An 18,493-nucleotide genomic window follows, 5' to 3' on the forward strand; every position below is an offset into this window, starting at 1 on the left:
GCTGCGGGCGATGTGGAGCATGCTGTGGCCCTGCGATTGGGCGGAGAGGTATTGCGCATGGACCCATCCCTCAAAAACTTGGGCGTACACTTTCGCTGGGATAGTGAAATGTATAGAGTACATGAGGAGAAGATGGTTCAAACCGGCCTTCGATCACAGAACATACTATAACGCAGATGCCTGTGGGGCTACAACCACCATGTAATGGTCAGAGACCCATGGAAAATTATCCATGTCCCTGCATTAGCCTTCGCGAATGCAGTTGTATGCATGTCAGCAAAATATCGGGATCAATTATAAAACGCCGAGAACAGGAAGTCGGCCACATTGCTGTGGGCTGTCATGCAGCTGTCACCAATGAAGCAGTGCAGGGTGACTTAGGTTGGTCAAGCTTTGAAGCACGAGGAATGGCCAGCAAGCTGTCATACTGTAATCGCCTACAACGCATGACCGGGGACAGATAGGCAAGGCGCGTGTTTGAATTCCTGTCAGCAACATGCCTCAGCACTAAGTGGGTCAGGCACATGCACTTCCTAGAGCGGAAGTACGGCCTCCTCCGGAGCCCAATTCAGGCGGATTTGGCCAGGACATATATAGAGGAGGTGCGCCACATAGTGCGTGAGGCAGAAATCGGCATGTGGCGACAGGCGCTCACTGAAAAGGACACTCTGGTGATCTACCGAAACAAAAACACAATCGGACCGGTCCACTTCTACGACAGCAGCGTCAGAAGTTCGTTGCTTTTCGAGGCGAGAGCAGGAGCTCGACACACACTGGTACGACAAAATGCATTCAACAAAGGGGTGTGTAATGTATTGTGCCGAGCGTGTGGGAATGTGGAAGTGCTACAGTGTGATCACGTCTGCATGAACTGTTCTGGGACTTTCTTGCCGTAAGCACTTGGCTTTGATAAGGCCTCAGGACAGGTACAGTCAACGACAACCACAGTGACGAAGTGATGCCTCGAACATAGGAAAGCGGCGGTAACGAGATGCCAAGGAACGGCCACCAGTCAGCAGATGCCACAGGCTTCTCGTTCCTTTTTGCCCTCTTTTTGTGCCCTTCTTTACTGCTCCTTTTCCCTTCCTTTTTTTTTCATTCTCTTTATTGCTAGGACGTAACTTGTTCGTTCTCCCGATACAAAGGGAAAAGCATCATGTCATCATCATCATCGTCCATGATCGAGCTACGGGTAAGGAGAGAGAGGGGGGGAAAAAAAGCAAGGAACAAAGCGGTGCCCGCCCTTTCCAAACCCCCTTCACAGTGAGCATGGAAATGCGTGATGGAAGCAGCAGCAGGTAGCCCGCTTGATACAAGACGGCGCCGACGATGTGCAGTGTTGTATCACCTGAGTCGAAGCTACAAATTTTGCACCTCGATCATGACAGCTGCAACCAGGAGTCATCCTGATCAACAGAAAAGGTGGGCTTTGTGTGCCTGGGCGAAATCCCTGGAACCAACACGGTGGAAGCCGCTGACATTACCGAGCTCTGGGAGCATGTCGCTACTGACGATGAAACAGGTGGCGCTTCGATGGAGAAGTTTAGTGCTGCCTCGTTATGTGAAGAGATGTCTGACAGGGCGATCATTGTCGCGACAAACGGTGGCGTTGTGCGACAGGGACGACAAGATTGAGAATGACCCATCTTTCACACCGATCTTGATGTTCGCATGAAATGCGCTGGTGTCGATCAAGTTGCTCATTGATTTCATGCATGCTTAATTATTGCTGCTAGTGTTCATGCAGCCGCTGGACATTGCAGTTGTGAACCTTAAACTCCCGCGAAAGCAAGTGTGAACTTCTGGCTTATTCAGCGCACCTAATGCTTGATACGCTGTTGGGAGGTATAAATAAACATAACACAAGTGGCAAGTTTGGTTTTGGAGCTACGAAGGTATGTTCGGCAGCTTTATTTTACGGCAGTCCAGATATAGCGATCATCATTTATACCAATCGGATTTTTCGTTCATCTTGATATCATAAGTGGGCTGCACTAGAATAATGACACATGTCAGTACGTTACAGCGGATGCCTGTGAGCTCGCAGGAATGGAATCTACCAGTTATTTCGAGTTACAATTTCGGTGTCAGTAGTCCTATATGTGGCTGAAGTATGTATAAATAAATAAATAATTTAGTCCTAGAAATATTTTTTGTGGTGATCAGTATCTCAGCACTAGCACACATTCGTCTAGCTGAAGAGATATATCAAAAATGATTTACAATTCTCGGCATGCTGATACTAAAACAGTTCGTACAGCAAAGGGCAGGCTATCTGACCGGAACTGAACTGAGAAAATAAAACCAATAATTTTGCACAAAGCGGAACTGAATCGGAATGTTGCAATTTTTTTCACTAGAGAGCGAAACCAAAAGTTTTTGGTTAAGGTGGGCCACCTTCTCATGAGCTTTTCATGCATGCATTGCCTGCACTTGTGGCTCATCCATGCTACCCCATTTGTAAGTGCACGCAAGCTTCCCAGGATTTTATTAGGGACGGCACTACATTCGTGCTGGGATGCAGGCATGTTGGTAATACTCGTGAATGCTTGAAAATGGGTTTCCATCAAATAGTTCTCCGTTAAGAAGCGCTTCCTAGCAAGGCGGTAACTTCTAATTGCGCTGGTATGTAAACTAAAGTAGGTGCAATATAAATTGCTTGTTGCTTCTTTGTTGTGCTTCCACAACTTCATATTCTCATCAATAAATGTTTATTCCTCCTCCTCCTTTAAGGGAAGCTTTCTTTGCCTACTCTCTCTGGTTGCCGTTGATATTATTCGTAATACAGTCGAAACTCGTGATAACAAAATCCTGCGCCAACGAAATTCATGCGACAATGAAATAGTTTCGTATGCCTGGCGAACAGTCATAGGATTCAATGCATTTCGTACCTCTCGAAAACAAAATGTCACTGTGCTAAAATTCCCCATCAATGAAATTTGCCGGAACATAACCCTGCACATTGCCTACTCATGCAGGGCTAGCAGGCTCCGAAATGTGCTCAAATTCGATTGCTTTGCACAAAGATTGCTTCCAATCGTCGTCGTCGTCTTCTTACTGCTCGGCTCTTCGTCATTGGAAATACTATCCCGTAGCAATATTATCACATTACACTTGCGTGGGCATTGCAATTTTTGTTTACAAAAACAACCAAGTGCCGGAAGCATTCGTGTGCGCCAGAAACATGTTGTGGCCGCCATCTTGTTTGATCATATTCTTGTTGCCTGTTTGAAGCGGCACGCATGTTGCTACTGACATTGATTGATTGATTGAATAACTTTAATGAGAGGTCCTGCGAGCTACGGGACGCAAGGTCCCATAGAGCGGGCTACTCCCACGTTGGGACTGGGAGTTGTAACTCCCTGGCCGCATCGTGGGCTCGCAGGACGGCCCATAGCTGCTCCGCCAGGTCCGTGCTGCGTAATGCTTCTTGTAGCCTGGCGGAGTCTCGATCCTTGTTTGCGTGGGTCCGACCACACGGCCATAGCAAGTGATGTACGTCTAGTGTGCTATGGCAATTTTCGCAATATGATGTTTTGTATAGGTCAGTCATGTAGTGATGTAGTCTGTTCTGCGTGGGGTACGTGTTTGTTTGAAGCATTCTGAACGTGAGGGCTTGAGGCCTGGTGAGCTTATTGTGAGGTGTGCTGTATATTCTGCGGTCTAGATAAAAGTGCTTTGTTATCTCGTTATATGTGGAGGGAGGGTCCCGATTCTCGCTGGGATGGTCACGACCAGAATAGGTGGCGCCGCGGAGGGTTAGGTCTCGTGCGCTCCTGTGAGCCATCTCATTGAGATTGCAAGGGGCGTCCTCGATATCTCCGAGGTGTGCCGGGAACCAGCAGATGGTGTGATGCTGCAGCGGTGCGGATCTGTTGATTATTTGTAGAGCTTGGCTTGCAATTGCTCCTTTCTGAAAGGCTTTGACAGCCGAGCGTGAATCGCTGTAGACGTGGGTGGTGGTCGGGTCTGTGAGCGCGAGTGCGATGGCGACCTGTTCTGCTATCTCGGACTTGTGCGTCTTGACTGTGAGAGCGTTTGTGACTTGACCTTGCGTATTGATCATGGTGGCAACGAAAGCCTTCCTGGTCGGGTATTGTGCCGCGTCGACGAAACAGGCTAAGATCTTCTTATCACGTATTTCGCGCAGGATGAACGATCCGCGTGCCAGCCTTCTGGGATGATGGTGCGCGGGGTTCATGTTCCGTGGGAGTGGGCGAACCGTGTAGGAGTTGCGTGTGTCCGTCGGAACGCTTTGACATAGTTTCTCCATTACTGTGGTGTCATGACCTAGTTTAGCTAGGATTTCTCTACCTGGATTGGTTCCAGAGAGTCTTGTCCATTGAGCCCGTTCTTGAGCTTCGGCGATTTCTTCAAGTGTATTGTGCACCCCCAGTTGCAGCAGGAGCTCTGTCTCGGTGTTCTTGGGGATTCCCAGCGCTAGTTTGATTAGCTTCCTCAGTTGTACATTGAGTTTTTCTTTCTCCGCTACCTTCCATCTGTGCATGGCCGCCTCGTAGGTGAAGTGGCATAGCGCAAAGGCGTGTGTTAGCTTGAGGAGATTTTCTTCCTTAAGGCCGTGTTGTCTGTTTGCTACGCGTCGTATGAGATTCAAAGCATTATTCGACTTCGTCACGATCTTCTCCACTGTCGCGGCGTTAGAGCCGTTGCTTTCAATGAACATTCCAAGGACTCTGATTTTGCTGACGTGTGGAATGGTTCCTCCGTCTTTCGTTCTGAGAGTAATGGAATGTGTGTCTCTGATTTCGTGCTTTGGCTTGGGACCGCTTCTCGATGGTTTGTAGACGAGGAGCTCCGACTTCGCAGGCGAACACCGCAGGCCGGTGGGAGCAAGGTATTCCTCGATCGCGTCGATCGCTTGCTGCAGAGCGCTTTCAATTGATCCCAGGCTACCTCCGGGGATCAAGCAAGTTACTGAGAATACTGCTCCGGGGCAGTGCTGCCACTGCTAATCGACGCACGTGGTGCACTTTGTACAGTCAGCAATGCGGTTCTATATCCTCGAGCAAAGCTTGCCAAAGTAAGCTAATGGGATTTTGACTGTAAAGTGTATATCGTGTATCTGACGTGCTCGATTAGATCCAATTTCTTGCCTAGGCCGGCTAGCGCAAGATTAAAAAGCGTCGGAGAGATGACTGAACCTTGCGGTGTCCCCTTGCCACCGAGTTTGTATTTCTGGGACTTGATTTCCCCTAGACGGAGGGTGGCTGTTCTGTCGCTCAGGAACGATTTTGTGTAAGCGTAGAGTCTCGTGCCGAGGTCGTCACTGACATGTGACGACTGTTTTTCCACTCCTAGTGCAGCGTGTAATGTGTGCCTTGGTGAGAAAAATACAGCAACAACAAGGTAGTCCACGACCCACCAACATGGAATTGTTTATGATGCTTAAGATGGCGGTTGCAGCTTGGAGTGCCACGCATTGGGCCGTGATTTAGTGATCGTCCGGTAATATGCATCCCTTGCTTCAAGAACGCTGGTTTTGACGTAATAGTTCTGCAGAAACCCTAATTTTGGTGCCACTTGACAGGCATTGCGTGCGGCTTCGGCGCCGAACGTAGATTTTTGCGAAAGGGCTGTAATCTCGATTGATTGCTTTCCGGTATTCAAAATATAACTTGCGTGCTCGGCACCGGACATGTCTGCGCCTACGGGTGACACTGATTGCTGGAGAAATGCTGCTGCATGCATGGTTGCTCTGCGTTTGGTGCCAAGTTACGCAAAATATTGCAAAAGTGATAGTATCTCCAAAAGCAAGTTACTGAGAATACTGCTCCGGGGCAGTGCTGCCACTGCTAATCGACGCATGTGGTGCACTTTGTACAGTCAGCAATGCGGTTCTATATCCTCGAGCAAAGCTTGCCGAAGTAAGCTAATGGGATTTTGACTGTAAAGTTATGTTCTGCGACTCATTACCTATCTGTACTGTCTCATTTCGCAACAAGATTCTGGCGAAAGGAAACTTTTTTCACATACCCCGCTGATTTTGTTTTTACGAGGTTCAACTGTTTACTGAAGCTCTCCTCATAGAATGTGGTGGTCATCTGGGAAAAAAGAGAGAGAAGGAAAAGTAGGACATGGCAAGTTAAAATAACTCTTACAAGGACGTATCCCGTAAGGGTCCTGGATTTACTTTATCTTCTGCGGCTTCCCTCTTGGCCTTGTCCACTGCTGGAGACTTGCGCGATGGAGGACTGCGGGTGGACTGGAGCACAGAGCACGACCATTCACTCAAGCCTGTCATGCACTTAGTTTGCCGCTACAGATGCATGTAGCTGTGTCTTCAGCGTAGCGTAGATATCGAAGCTGCCACGGGGTGCCGTGACGAGCACGCTCGCTGAACCACAGTGAGGAAAACAGTGCGCTCCGATTGGTATCTGGGTGATGTGGCTCAAGGGCAGAGTGCCAACATCTGATCAGCAGGTTTTGTTCTTCCTGATTAGCGCACCCTCGAGGTGCGTTGCCAACATGATCAAAGCTTCTTATGTCGGGGGTCCTTTCGATGGAAGTCTGGAGTGCAGCACCCATCACATAGCCAATGTGCATGCGGCTGACGTACTCTCTCGAGCAAACGCTAAGATGAAGTTTGTTCGACCTTTGGAAATTGTGTGGTTGTCATTAGGCTAAGTACGAAAGGAAATGGGCTACTCATGTCACTTGGTGCAAGAATAGCCGTGCGTAGCCGTCTAGTACACTGTAGCACAGCAAAAGGATGAGACACCATGAGCTCAACCGTAAGCTGAGAGATGGCCTCAGACTTCGGCGTGTTGTGGGCACCAAAATTGCAAGTACTGGCATCTGTCAACATCCAAAATAAAATTAAACTGCTAGCCACAGTGACGTTCAGTTCGTGGTGTGCAAGGCATTGAAGGACCGGGAGCACTGCCAAGGAAATCACAGGTGATCTTTGATTGCCAATCGACTCTGCTTTTGCTGAACACATTGAAGTACCTTTCCACTGCAAAGTATTTCTAAAATCCTGTTTTATCGTCACATGAATTTCTCAACTTCGATAAAAAAGTGGTACAAAAACCCTTTTAAGATTGAATTACTTCTTTGATTTACTTTAATTTCCAATTTTTACCCACATTATTCCTGGGCAGCTGTGTATGTGCCACAAAATGCTATGGCTTATTACAGAATTTTTGCCAATAATGTTGTTCCAAAGATCACACCTCTGCTCTGTTTAATAAAACAATGACATAAAACCTGTAAATATGTACACTTGTAGACGCACAGACCTCTAATTGTGAATGGCTTCTTAGATTTCTTGTATTTGGTGGTCACCTTCTTGACTCATTGGGTATGTACCACTTGGATTGGGCCCATTCTTGGCATTTCCTCCACAAGGGGTATGAGTCATTGTGATACAAGGGGTACAGAATCCTTTAATGTAATTGACATGCATATGCGTGCATACAGCTCCAATCACCATTCTTCATCGCATTTTTTTTGTATAGCATTTATTGAAATGTTTTACTAACTGAATTTCACATGGATTCTAAAATTTGTATTGATGTGCATAACTTTTGTGTCTACTGGCAGCCAGAAGAAAAGCATGCATACGAGATAGCATACGAGGTGCAGGCAAAGTCGAGTTTTTGTGCAAAATAGATATGTGCTGTTCTCTTCAAATTATTGTCCAGTTATGAACTGATTCAAACTTGCTTAAATTCTTCCTTTTCTCTCTTCCTTTTCTCTCTTCTTTTCTCTCTCTCTCTCTCTCTCTAGTGGAACCGAATCGTCTTCAATGAACCAAAATGGATAAAACTTTCAGTTCGACAGTGGCAGATGGAACATTGGATGTGTACAATTCTCAGCGATTGAAATGCGATACTCTGTCTGCATGCCGGCTGGCGCTGTCTGTGCCACCGGTGTGCACCGAGTGATCACTGAGGGGCTGAATGCAGCCACAGTGCACCACAAAGGCTCTCTCATTCATCTGATACAAAAATGCACAAGCTCAGTGTCCCCAGCGCTCACTGGTTGTACTAAATGTGCTGGCAGCCGCACGCTTCATGTATCACGTTTCAATGGCTGAGCACTGTACATTCAGTTCAGTCATCATTTGGCATCTGCTTTGTGTGGTGAGCATGTGTGCAGGACCCACTGAAATCCTGTGTCAGTTTCTCCTTTGATACTGGTTACAAAAGACCGGCTAGAAAGCCCAATGAGTTAACTTCTTCCATTGTGTCCAAAACACGCAAGCTGTGGCTGCTGACTGGGTACTTCGAGTATTTCATCATTATGCTGCAGTACCTCGATAGTTAAATAAATTCTTGCATTTCCTATTTAATTCATGAGGTGACCACATGTTGACAATGTGCTTATTGTGTGACACATTGGGGGTGAAATGTAAAAATGCCTGTATACCGTGCATTGGGTGCACGTTAAAGAACTCCAGGTGGTCAAAATTCGGAATGCCCCCTTCTAGTGTGCCTCATAATCAGATCGTGGTTTTGGAATGTAAAAACCACAGAATTAATTTTGTTTGTTGGACACATTTACGATTCAGTTTAGAAAAATAGTGAAATAATGGGTGGACACAGCTTGCTGTCACACAGGTATGGTTTTACTGTCTGCAACAAGCCTTCGCCATTAAAGTTGCTGACAGGAGTTTAGCAATGCTTCTATCATTTTTTAGATTAAAACTCGCCTGTGCAAGGCCCAGAAGTGCACTGTCAAGTTGACAATAATATGTCACCTTAACTGGTGCAGAAGCAGCTGTTAAAATTGATCCATGACCAACATGGTCGACTAACAGTTTTCAAATTTTATAGCAACCTTACAAGGTCTGAAAGACAAAAACAAGCTCTATCGTGAGACTAAATGGACTGCAATATGTAAAAGGAAACCAGGTTACCGGCATCAAAAATTCCTGTAAATACAGCTTAAATGCAGCCTTACATACTTTGTATCACTGCTCGAGTACGTTGAAATGACTAGTTGGAGATGTCAATGTCTTGCCAAAGCTCACAAGTGTGCAAATGTAAAAATGTAAACTTTGGCTTGCATAATTCCTCTCCATTACAGTGTCGATTGAACCGGATTCTGTTTATGAATCCTTCTCCTCATCATCGGGGTCTAGTACTGACCTGGCTTATGCAAGCGCCGTGGAAGCAGCCCCTGCAACTTCCACTCCGGTCTCTGCCGCTCCGGCCCCTGCCGCTCCGATCCCTGCCGCTCTGGCCCCTGCCGCTCCGATCCCTGCCGCTCCGATCCCTGAAGCTGTTGCCTCTGTCTCCGAGAAGGCACAGATGAGCTCGTTAAGAGGAACCGAGGTCCTGATCAAGGGCCTTCCTAAAGCCACAACGCCAGAGTTCGTCTACTACAACGCTGCCTGTTTTGCTGCTGTTGACAACGTAATAATCACTGCTGACGGAGATGGAACGAGTGCTGAAATAATGTGAGTTTATCAAGATGTCCTTGAGTGAGCGGCTGTTGCTTGATGTGTGGCCTTAGGAACTGGCTAGTTGGTATTCCATTGTTTAAAAAAAAAAGAAAGGTAGATGGAGGACAGAAGAAACTCTTGTCCTTTTCTTCTTTCTGTCCAGCGGTGCATTGCTTTTTACAACTGAGTTTTACATTCACACCCTTCCTTGACTAAACTGAGCCCATCTACCAATCTGCACATTAGTGCATTCTTTTACCTTAGTTGCATGGATACTTTTTGCTTTTATTTCGCCAAGCCCAAAAAATGTTCCCAGCAAGAAAAAAAATAAATATTTAAAATGGCGCCACAGGTGTCCTGCTACCGCTTGCTGCAAATAAGTTACATGCGTTTTTTAAGCTGTCCACGAAATAACATTACATTCAAAACATGGCCCAAATGAGAAAAGCTTCGTAACTGATGCTTGTTTTCTATTTCACACAAAAACTCTAAGAGTGTTATATATAGAATGTTGCCTTTGCAACTTTCCTGCGAAAAATTCTGGTCCTCAAAAGAACTAAAAGCAAAAATAGTTTTAAGTTTTTCCAGAAACTTTAACAAAAAGTTTTTCACTTGGAGCAGAGTTCTCCTCAGCACTTCAAACCGTGCCGACATAGATCATGTCAGAGATATAGTGCAACCATTGCCCCACCATGGTGTCTAAATCCGCGGCCAGCAACGGCTCCCTCTGGGTAACCGAGCTTGAAGTCTACGCTTTTGCTGGTGGCATGCACTGGGAGTGATTGCATAAGCCAGATATACATCGTGGTTTGTTTGGGACACTGCCTATTCGTTTCATAATTGAGGGAAGGTAATTTCACGGCATTTTCACCCATGGAGGAAGGAAAGAACTTCCTCCATGCAACTTCCTCACAATGCATCTGTGATTTTTGGAGCCTGTTATTAGCATCTGGGCCCCCGCATGCAGCACTGCGGCGCTTGCACTCTGTTTTCACTCGGCAGCAGCAAGCGATCGCACTGGCAGAGCCACACGCTGCACTTGCTGCTTATTTCTTTCCCCATTTTTTTGTCTCTTATGGCTCACTAGAAAATAGTAAGGGATCAGGCTTGGTCCCTCCGCTTGATCGCTCTGAGCCATCTGTGGAAGCACTGAGTGAGTGCTGTGAAAGTAGTGTGCAACGGAACAGGCAAACATTACTCTACGCCAGTGGCATAGCCAGAAAAACAAGAGTGCCCCATTTATTATGCACACGTTCGTCCCATCTTTATCTGGGTGTGGAATTTTTTAGCAGATTCCCCCCCCCCCCCTCAGCAGTTGCGGTTAACATGATCCGGAATCAGGTAGAGGCGAGCCATAAGTGGGGCAACAATGTTCTGTGCATGGGTGAAAGGATGCCCCCCCCCTCCTTCCTTCTGTTTGCACTGCCTCTGTCCCTCGCCTTGCTTTCACATTCAAGCTTTCATGTGCACCGCAAAAAGTTTGTCGAGTGTGTCCACTGGTTGGTTTACGACCTCCCGCTTTCATGTGGGAAGCAATATATCGGACAAACTGGGCGTTGCCTCAATGATCGGCTCCGCGAACACAGCAACAATGTAAAAAATGGCTCCGGTGGTTTCTTGGCAATTCATTGTCACGATCATGGCTGCAAACCTTTTGAGGACCAATGCACGATTGTTTCCCGTGGCAGTACGCAGCTCATCCGTGAAATATCTGAAGTGCAGATGATCGCAAAATTGGGTGATAAGTGTGTTAGCTTCCCTTCTCTGGCTCTCACAGAAAAAGAATTAAGTTTCTTGGACGCGGCATCACATGACTCGTAACTATGTTACATTAATGCACAGTTCTTTTTCATGTAAGCGCATGCGTGGTCTGCACTGCTTCACATGTATAAAATCGGTTTCAGTGGTACAATAAACTTAGTTGAAAGTTTCCACGTGGTGTGTGTCCTCTCACGTCCGTGTCGTTTTTTGTTGCGCAATATCATTTTAGTAATGGATTACCAACTTGCCCGGAATGCTGCTCTCAATAAATAAACCCCGCGAAATATGGAGAATACCAAGTAACTGCTCTCCCAACCGGATCATAAAGCAGCGCCCTCGAACAGGTTCACTCCGAGTTATCCAGAATGAAATAAAGGAAATAAAGAAAAATATTGTGATCCAGCTAGCGCCTTATCTGCCACGCCCCGGCTGAAGTAACACGTTACGTTTGATGTTAGTTGGAAACAAGCTGTGATAGCTGTTGTCTTAGCGTAGATAAAGTGCACTGATGTTTTTTGCCACAACACCTATCTCCATAAAAGCAAATTTACAACGTCAGTGCAAAGGTTTAAAGGTGCACAAGCATGATCCTTTCCTTGGGATCTGCAAATGGCAACAAGAGGAAGGCCGCAAATATATATATATCAGTCATGGAAGTGTGGCGGTAGACTAAACGCATCGACTATCATCAGAAATTATGAAAACCTGAGACAAAACGGCAGTGGAGGACTCCTTCGAGTCCTAGCATACGCCCGGATGTTCTAGCATTTACGGCCTTAAACCCTCATGCTTGCGTCCGGGGCTTGGCTGCCCAGGTGCCAATTTCCAGGTCATCAGTTTAGAGGATTCTAAATGACGGCCTTTTGCACGTACCACTGGGACTTGCAGAATCGTCTGGATTTCTGGAATTGGGTCCTCACAAAAGCTGATGTGTAACCGGACTTCTTGAGCAGCATCATGCGCACAGATAAAGCCAATTTTCGTGAAACGCCTGAGCAAATTTGCATAATGTACACTATTGGAGGGACTCAAATATACACTGGGTAAAGTGCAATCGGTACCAGTACCAGTTGTCGCTTAAAGTGCAGTTCGAAATTTATGCCGGTGCTATAATCAGTCCCATCTTCTTCGACCAGATCCTGACTACAGCGTTCCATGGACGAAATCCTTGAAGGAGTGGTAGATAAGTTTCCTGCCAAAGTCCTGCTGTCACGTCTTCCACTTCTGTGGTATCAGCAAGGTGGGGCACCCACACACAGCAGTAGCCGAGCCCGCAACTGGCTGGATGCGACTTTTCATGCGTAATGGATTGGAAGGCATGGGCCCGTGAATTGGCTGTAGGTCACCTGACCTCTCTCCACTCGATTTCTTTCGTTGAGGTTATGTGAAATTTTGTGCTTACATGATCGAGACAGGCGTCAGATTAGTTCAAGGCAAGGATAACAGATGTCTGCCGTAGAATTCCGGCGTCGGTCATCAAGAAAACCCCATTCCTAAGTTTTCCACGTCGTTTGTTCTTGATTGCGACACGCAGCCGATCCGAGATTTCACAATTTTGGAAACGATTGAGAGTCTCTCCAGGTTTAGCAAATTCTATCAATAATGGCCCCTGACAATCGAAAAGAAGTCAACAACACCTTTCCGGCAGAAACGACAGCCTTTGCTTTCCTTGGGGCCGTAAATTCAAATGTTTCCGCTGTGAGCTTTGACGTTGAGTTTCAGGCTAGTAGTAGCGGCGCCATGATTTGTCCTCCATCACAATTGCAGACAAGAAGTCGTCACCCTCATTTTGATACTGGATTAGATGAGTCAAGGCAGTGCCAAACCTCTCCGTCTTCTGGTGGCAGTTCAAAATCTTGGGCATCCATTGTCCACACAAGAGCCGATAACCGAAATGTTCATGAAATATGGTGTGACAAGAACCGTGACTTATGTTGACACGCCCTGCCAAATCATCGATGCTTATCCTCCGTTATTCTCTAATCAGCCTTTGAAGTTGTGTTGGGGGTTATTTGCCCAGTGGCTTTGGCCCGATCTTGGATCGTCTTTGCAACTTTCACATCCTTGTTTGAACTGTTTCCTCCAACGCTTCAGTGTCCAATGAAATGCAGTGTTCAACGTACATGGCTGCCATACGGCGAGTAATTTGTTTTTGGGAAACATCTTCAGCTGTCAAAAACCTCACAATACCGTGCTGTTTATTTTTTCGAGTATCTATTATGTCACGCAACCATGTTCGACCCAGTGTATGAGAGCATTACAGAATATTTATGCTCACAACTGCATGTCACTGTTGTAGATGAGAGATTCCTCTGTGCTATGCGCATGCTTCGTACATAATGAACCGAACCATAATTGCACGGGGTGGGTTGGCCCACTTTCATTTGACTTGCCCTCGTACATTAGGAATGCGAGTATGCAATGGAATATACAAATGCAAAAATGTAGCTTGATAAAGGGCAAAAAAGTTTCACTGGAAACTAAGTTCACTGCACGTATACACAAAACCTAGCTACAAGATAGTTAAATATACATATGGGTCTCCAATAAATCTACGTATCTAAGAAAAAGTCGCTATATATGATGCGAGAAACAAGGCAAATAAACATGTTGCGCAACCACAGATTCACAGATCACAGCCGCCCCCCCACTCCCTCCGCTCTCCCGATGCATCGTGCCCGATGGAAGGCGGCGCGTTTCCTCCCCGCTTTTCTCCCTTGTGCACACACAACTGAGCCCCCATCGTAGGCTCACCCATGCCATCCCCCTACCCCCCCTTCCTACGCTTTCACTCGCACATACAGCATGTGGCGCGCGGTCACATCTTATCGCCCTTGGACTTCATACGGAACATGAGGGCGACGGGCGATGGCAGGAATGTGCCTGGAGTGTCCATGTAATTGCTATCGCAATAATATAATAACAGTATCCGGCAACTGAAGCGTCCCGTGGCCCATTACTTTCCGCAAAAGAACAAGTAACATTATCAAACTTTCACCATGCGACAATTTACTGCGCTGCAACAATGTCTTTTTTTTTTCTTTTGTGGGGCGGGGATATGGAAATGAAAAAACGCAAAGGAAAGCATGGTGGCCACAATCGAATGCCTACTTCTGGCACCTAATGTGGCTACCAAAGGAATACCAAAGAAAATGGGAGATGCTTGGTCCATAGAGAACCATACGCATACTGCTCGGTATCCTGCACCGGCGGCACAAAATTTTCTGGAGAGGTTTCACTCAAGCAAACGCATTGCAGTCCGTCGAGATGTACCCACAGTGATAGTGGCGAGCGACAATGCATTCTTCCTTTTTCTTGTCTGCTAGCCAGAAAGCGTCCAAAACTCTGCCAGGCGATAATTCACTCGGCCAGAGAAAAACGAACGAGCATCAAAGTACGCCGCGCTGTGGTCGTGCCAACACGTGGAAAGCGCATGTGCTCTGGCTAGTTCCAGCAGCCCGCAGGTGGTGAAAAAAAAAAAAATTGAGGAGGATCAATGTGTCCTCGCTTATAAAAGTCAACGTAGAAAAATAATAAGAACATAGTTACCTTTGCTAGCGTTAGTGTCTTGACATGGATGCTTTGGCGCTGGAGAAAAAAAAATGTTGATATTCTTTTCTGTTGCATGACAGCACAAATGAACCACCACAATGCTTCGTCTCATCGGACCTCGCTACGTGTTTTGTCAACTTGTCTGATAGAGTGCTGATTTGGCTTGTCTCGTGGTATCGTCCAATCTACGACTTAGAAAAGTCAGTGCACCTTTGGCGTCAAATGTTTTATAACAGCATGACTTTGGAAATGTCAATGCACCTTTCGCATCAAAAGTTTATGAGAACTTTATACCCATAAGGTTTCAGAATTGAAATCCATGCGCTCCATAGGTTCCACAGCCTCCGCGAGATGCTGCGATGAGCTCACTAGCCATCAAAACGCCTTTGAAACTTTGTGCTCTGATGGTGCTCCTTGTGTTACAATATGTGACTCCCGGTGCATGGGCGTTGGCGCGAAATCCAGATTTTGCATGGTTCTCGCTGAAATGTCATTTCAGATGTGAAAAGGACATTCCAGACAAAGTCCAGCATGATTTCCGGTGCCGGGGTATTTTTGGTTGGCGGCGCATGACAGCATGAAAAAATTTTGAGGGAAGGGGTTGAAGCCCCATAAGCCCCCCCTCCTGGCGACGCCCCTGATTCTGATTACCAAATCGGCTCATTTAGAAGTGGTATATTTACTTTCTGGAACGCATCGGTTTTGCCTTTTCTCCACACGTTGGTCGCTTCCCGGTCGGTTTATTTCGCTTGTATTTTTTGACACGAACCTGTTGTTGCAGCACGTATACAGTTTCATGAAAAATAAGACGGTCACTTTAATTTGGCTTTACCGAAGCAAGTTTCTGATGCGAAATATAGCTTCGTGCATACTCTTTCGATGCGTTGCGAGCCGGGACTTTGAATTCTATGCCTATTACATTGCTTTTTGCATTTTACGCATGGTCAAAGTGGCGCTTCGGCCACGCTATCGAAGGGGCTTTTGTTATCAATTTGATCAGTCGTCCATGAGAGACGGATAATAAGTGTGACACAGGAATGAGACGAAGGAATAGCTGCGAAGCTGCAAAACCTGCTGTTGGTGCTCCTTAAGTACCATTATCAAGGTGATACGCTGTCTCTTCAGGTTTACGACAGGCAATGGAGTTGCTTTCAATCAGCTTATTTGAGGGCATTGCTTTGATGTGGGTGGAAGCGCACTCACGTGGTATTTTTCATACCTTGCGAGGTTTCTTTGTCATTCAAAAAAATTGTGCACAATTAGTACGTCGCTAAAAACACCGCAGTTCGATGTCATTTTGGGGTGCCTACAAATGGCTCATTGACACTTTGAAAAATTAGGACATCGAGTTAGGTGATTAATTGCACTTACCGAATTAAATTTCAGTAATGAAATAATTTCTGGTGGCTACTCCACTATACTGGAAACAATGTGCACTAGGTTTTCTTTGCATGGCGCTCTTTGGCCAAACCTCAAAACATCATCATCATAGGTTTTCTTTGAGTAATGCAACTGCTCTTATTTTTAAGTCTTGGTGCATGATAGTTGGGCAACACTGTATAATTTATTCAGTAACCGAAATGAGGCCAAGCCGGATTGACTCGAAATGAGAATCAACTGCCAGTCATGTGCTGCAGCACTTTTATTTGGACTCACAGAAAAAGAAGTGAGAGAGGCTGCAGTTTTGCTGGAAAGGCGAAGCAGTATGAGTGAGAGCCAAGTATGCGACAATTACACGAAGGAAGATTACACCACCGAGAGGACTCAGGCTGTGAAATTGAACTGTCTCCTACTATGAGGTCTTGTATATACTTATACAACACCGTCACTTCAGCACTCAATTCTTCAAGGTCACACGAAGTTTGTTCAACTGCAATAAATAAATATATACACACACACACTGGGTTCAGTTGCCACCCCCTCCCCCCACCTCCCCCCGGAATAATGAAAACTATCCGCCAATGACCGGCACTGTTAGGTCGTGTGGAACAGTAGTGTGGCGAGGCCTGACTGCTCGAAGAAGTCGCAGTGCTTTTGTAAGCTACCCCAGTCCACATGCATACGCATAGAAATTAGTTTTGTGCTTGGCTAATACCAGTTTTGTTTCAACCCCATGTGCCGTGTGCCCTGATGCCTATTTCTCTGCGTTCAGAAGTTCCCCAGCAACCTCGTTTCCATAACTTTGGCGCTTTTGCATGCATCAAAAAGGGTGCTTTTTATATACATGTGCAACAGGAAGGCTTTGTGTGTAGCTAACTAAAGCATTACTAGCCTCACGCATCCCAAAACAAATGTTGTTTTTAAAAGGGTCGCCGCTTTTTTTTTTTCAGTGCTGTTTCTAAACTGCGTGAACCTTAATGGGAATTTGGGTGGTGAACAAATGTTCCTAGGCCATTGGCCAGGTCCTGGTGCATGAATGCCATTTCTTGCAGTCGCCGAAGCTAAGCAGTGTTTATCTGAGTTTGTACATGGGAGGATGAGCACTTTCAGGAACGCTGACTGATGATAGCTCCGCCTGCTATGGAATTGTTGAAATGTTCACCTTGTGCGATACAGTTGTGGTAACGGCAGCGAAGGATGTCTCCTTCCCCAACACTAACAATTCCTCATGACCAAAAATGCATCAAAAGCTGAAGGAAGGTAAGCAGATGCTATCCACATAAAGGTCGAGGTAAGCAGATGCACTCGGAAAGTGCCCTTACAATCTGTCTGTGGCCTGCTTCCCTTATCGCATGCGCAGGACGTTGCCTTCTCTTCCTTTCGGAAGACGTCATGTTTCCTATTGTCCCTACAACAGGCAGCATGGTTTTAGCCACTCTTCGCCGTGTTTAAGCACGCGGACAAAGCCCTTTCAATGCTTCTCATCAGTATTTGCAGTGCTCGGGTGCCAGAATACAGATGTCATAAATAGCTGAGATTTTCGGTTTGTGTGGCCCATGGACGAAGCGCAGATGGCAGCACTCCCGGACATGAAGCCATGTGATAAAACCGGGATTGCTTGATGCCTGTTTACCTCATGCAGCAATGATGCGGTATTAGTTCCGATTCCTTCGTCCATGTGCGTATATGCTTTTAGCTCACAATTGGTGTGAGATGGGCTTTGAGAGAAACTTGAGAAGTATAGTATTTATATCATCTAGTACAGTTTGGTCTAGGTGGCGGTAGTCAACACAGAAATGCCACGTGCCATCGTTATTTTTGATGAGCACGACCAGCAACGCCCAAGGACTCGACAAGGGCTCAACAATGCCTCTGGCGAGCATCGTGTTTACTTCCTGCTGAAGAACTTGCCGCTCTGCCGTGGACACACGATACGGTCGGCGTTGGATGGGAGCAGCATCACTATTGTTTATTCATGCTTAACAAGTGACGTTTGGCGAAGTGGTCGATTTTCAAATATGTCAAATATGTCGCGGTAGGAAAGCAAAAGGTGATATAGGGTGGCTGCTTGGTCAGGTGCGAGGTCCGGAGCGACCATAGGACGTAATGGGCTGTTGAGGTTCAAGGCATCCTGCATGTAATCAGGATGATGTGGAGACGCGTTGGCTGCAAAAGTAGTGACGTGGTGGGCTGTCACTGACCGGAGCGTGGCCACCGCTATGCCTTCAGGTAATACTTGCTTCGTCAAGCCAAAATTGATAACGGGGAGACTCATCCGATTCGCGGCAAGGGTTACAACGGAGTGTGGCACAGAGATGTCGTGCGCCAGGAGGACATCACGAATAGGTGCGACGACATAGTCACCATCAGGCATGGTTGCTGTTGAGGCCA

General features: G+C 46.5%; 1 protein-coding gene across 1 annotated transcript in view; it reads left to right on the forward strand.

The window, feature by feature from the left end:
* Nucleotides 1-18,493, forward strand: part of LOC139054362 (uncharacterized) — a 135,494-nt gene that overhangs the window by 105,695 nt on the left and 11,306 nt on the right. Inside the window, exon 11 of the mRNA XM_070531245.1 lies at nucleotides 9,052-9,424. Coding sequence (XP_070387346.1) covers nucleotides 9,052-9,424 — 373 coding nt within the window. The remainder of the gene's footprint in view (nucleotides 1-9,051; nucleotides 9,425-18,493) is intronic.

The sequence above is a fragment of the Dermacentor albipictus genome, chromosome 1, assembly GCF_038994185.2.
Source record: "Dermacentor albipictus isolate Rhodes 1998 colony chromosome 1, USDA_Dalb.pri_finalv2, whole genome shotgun sequence".
NCBI lineage: Eukaryota > Metazoa > Arthropoda > Arachnida > Ixodida > Ixodidae > Dermacentor > Dermacentor albipictus.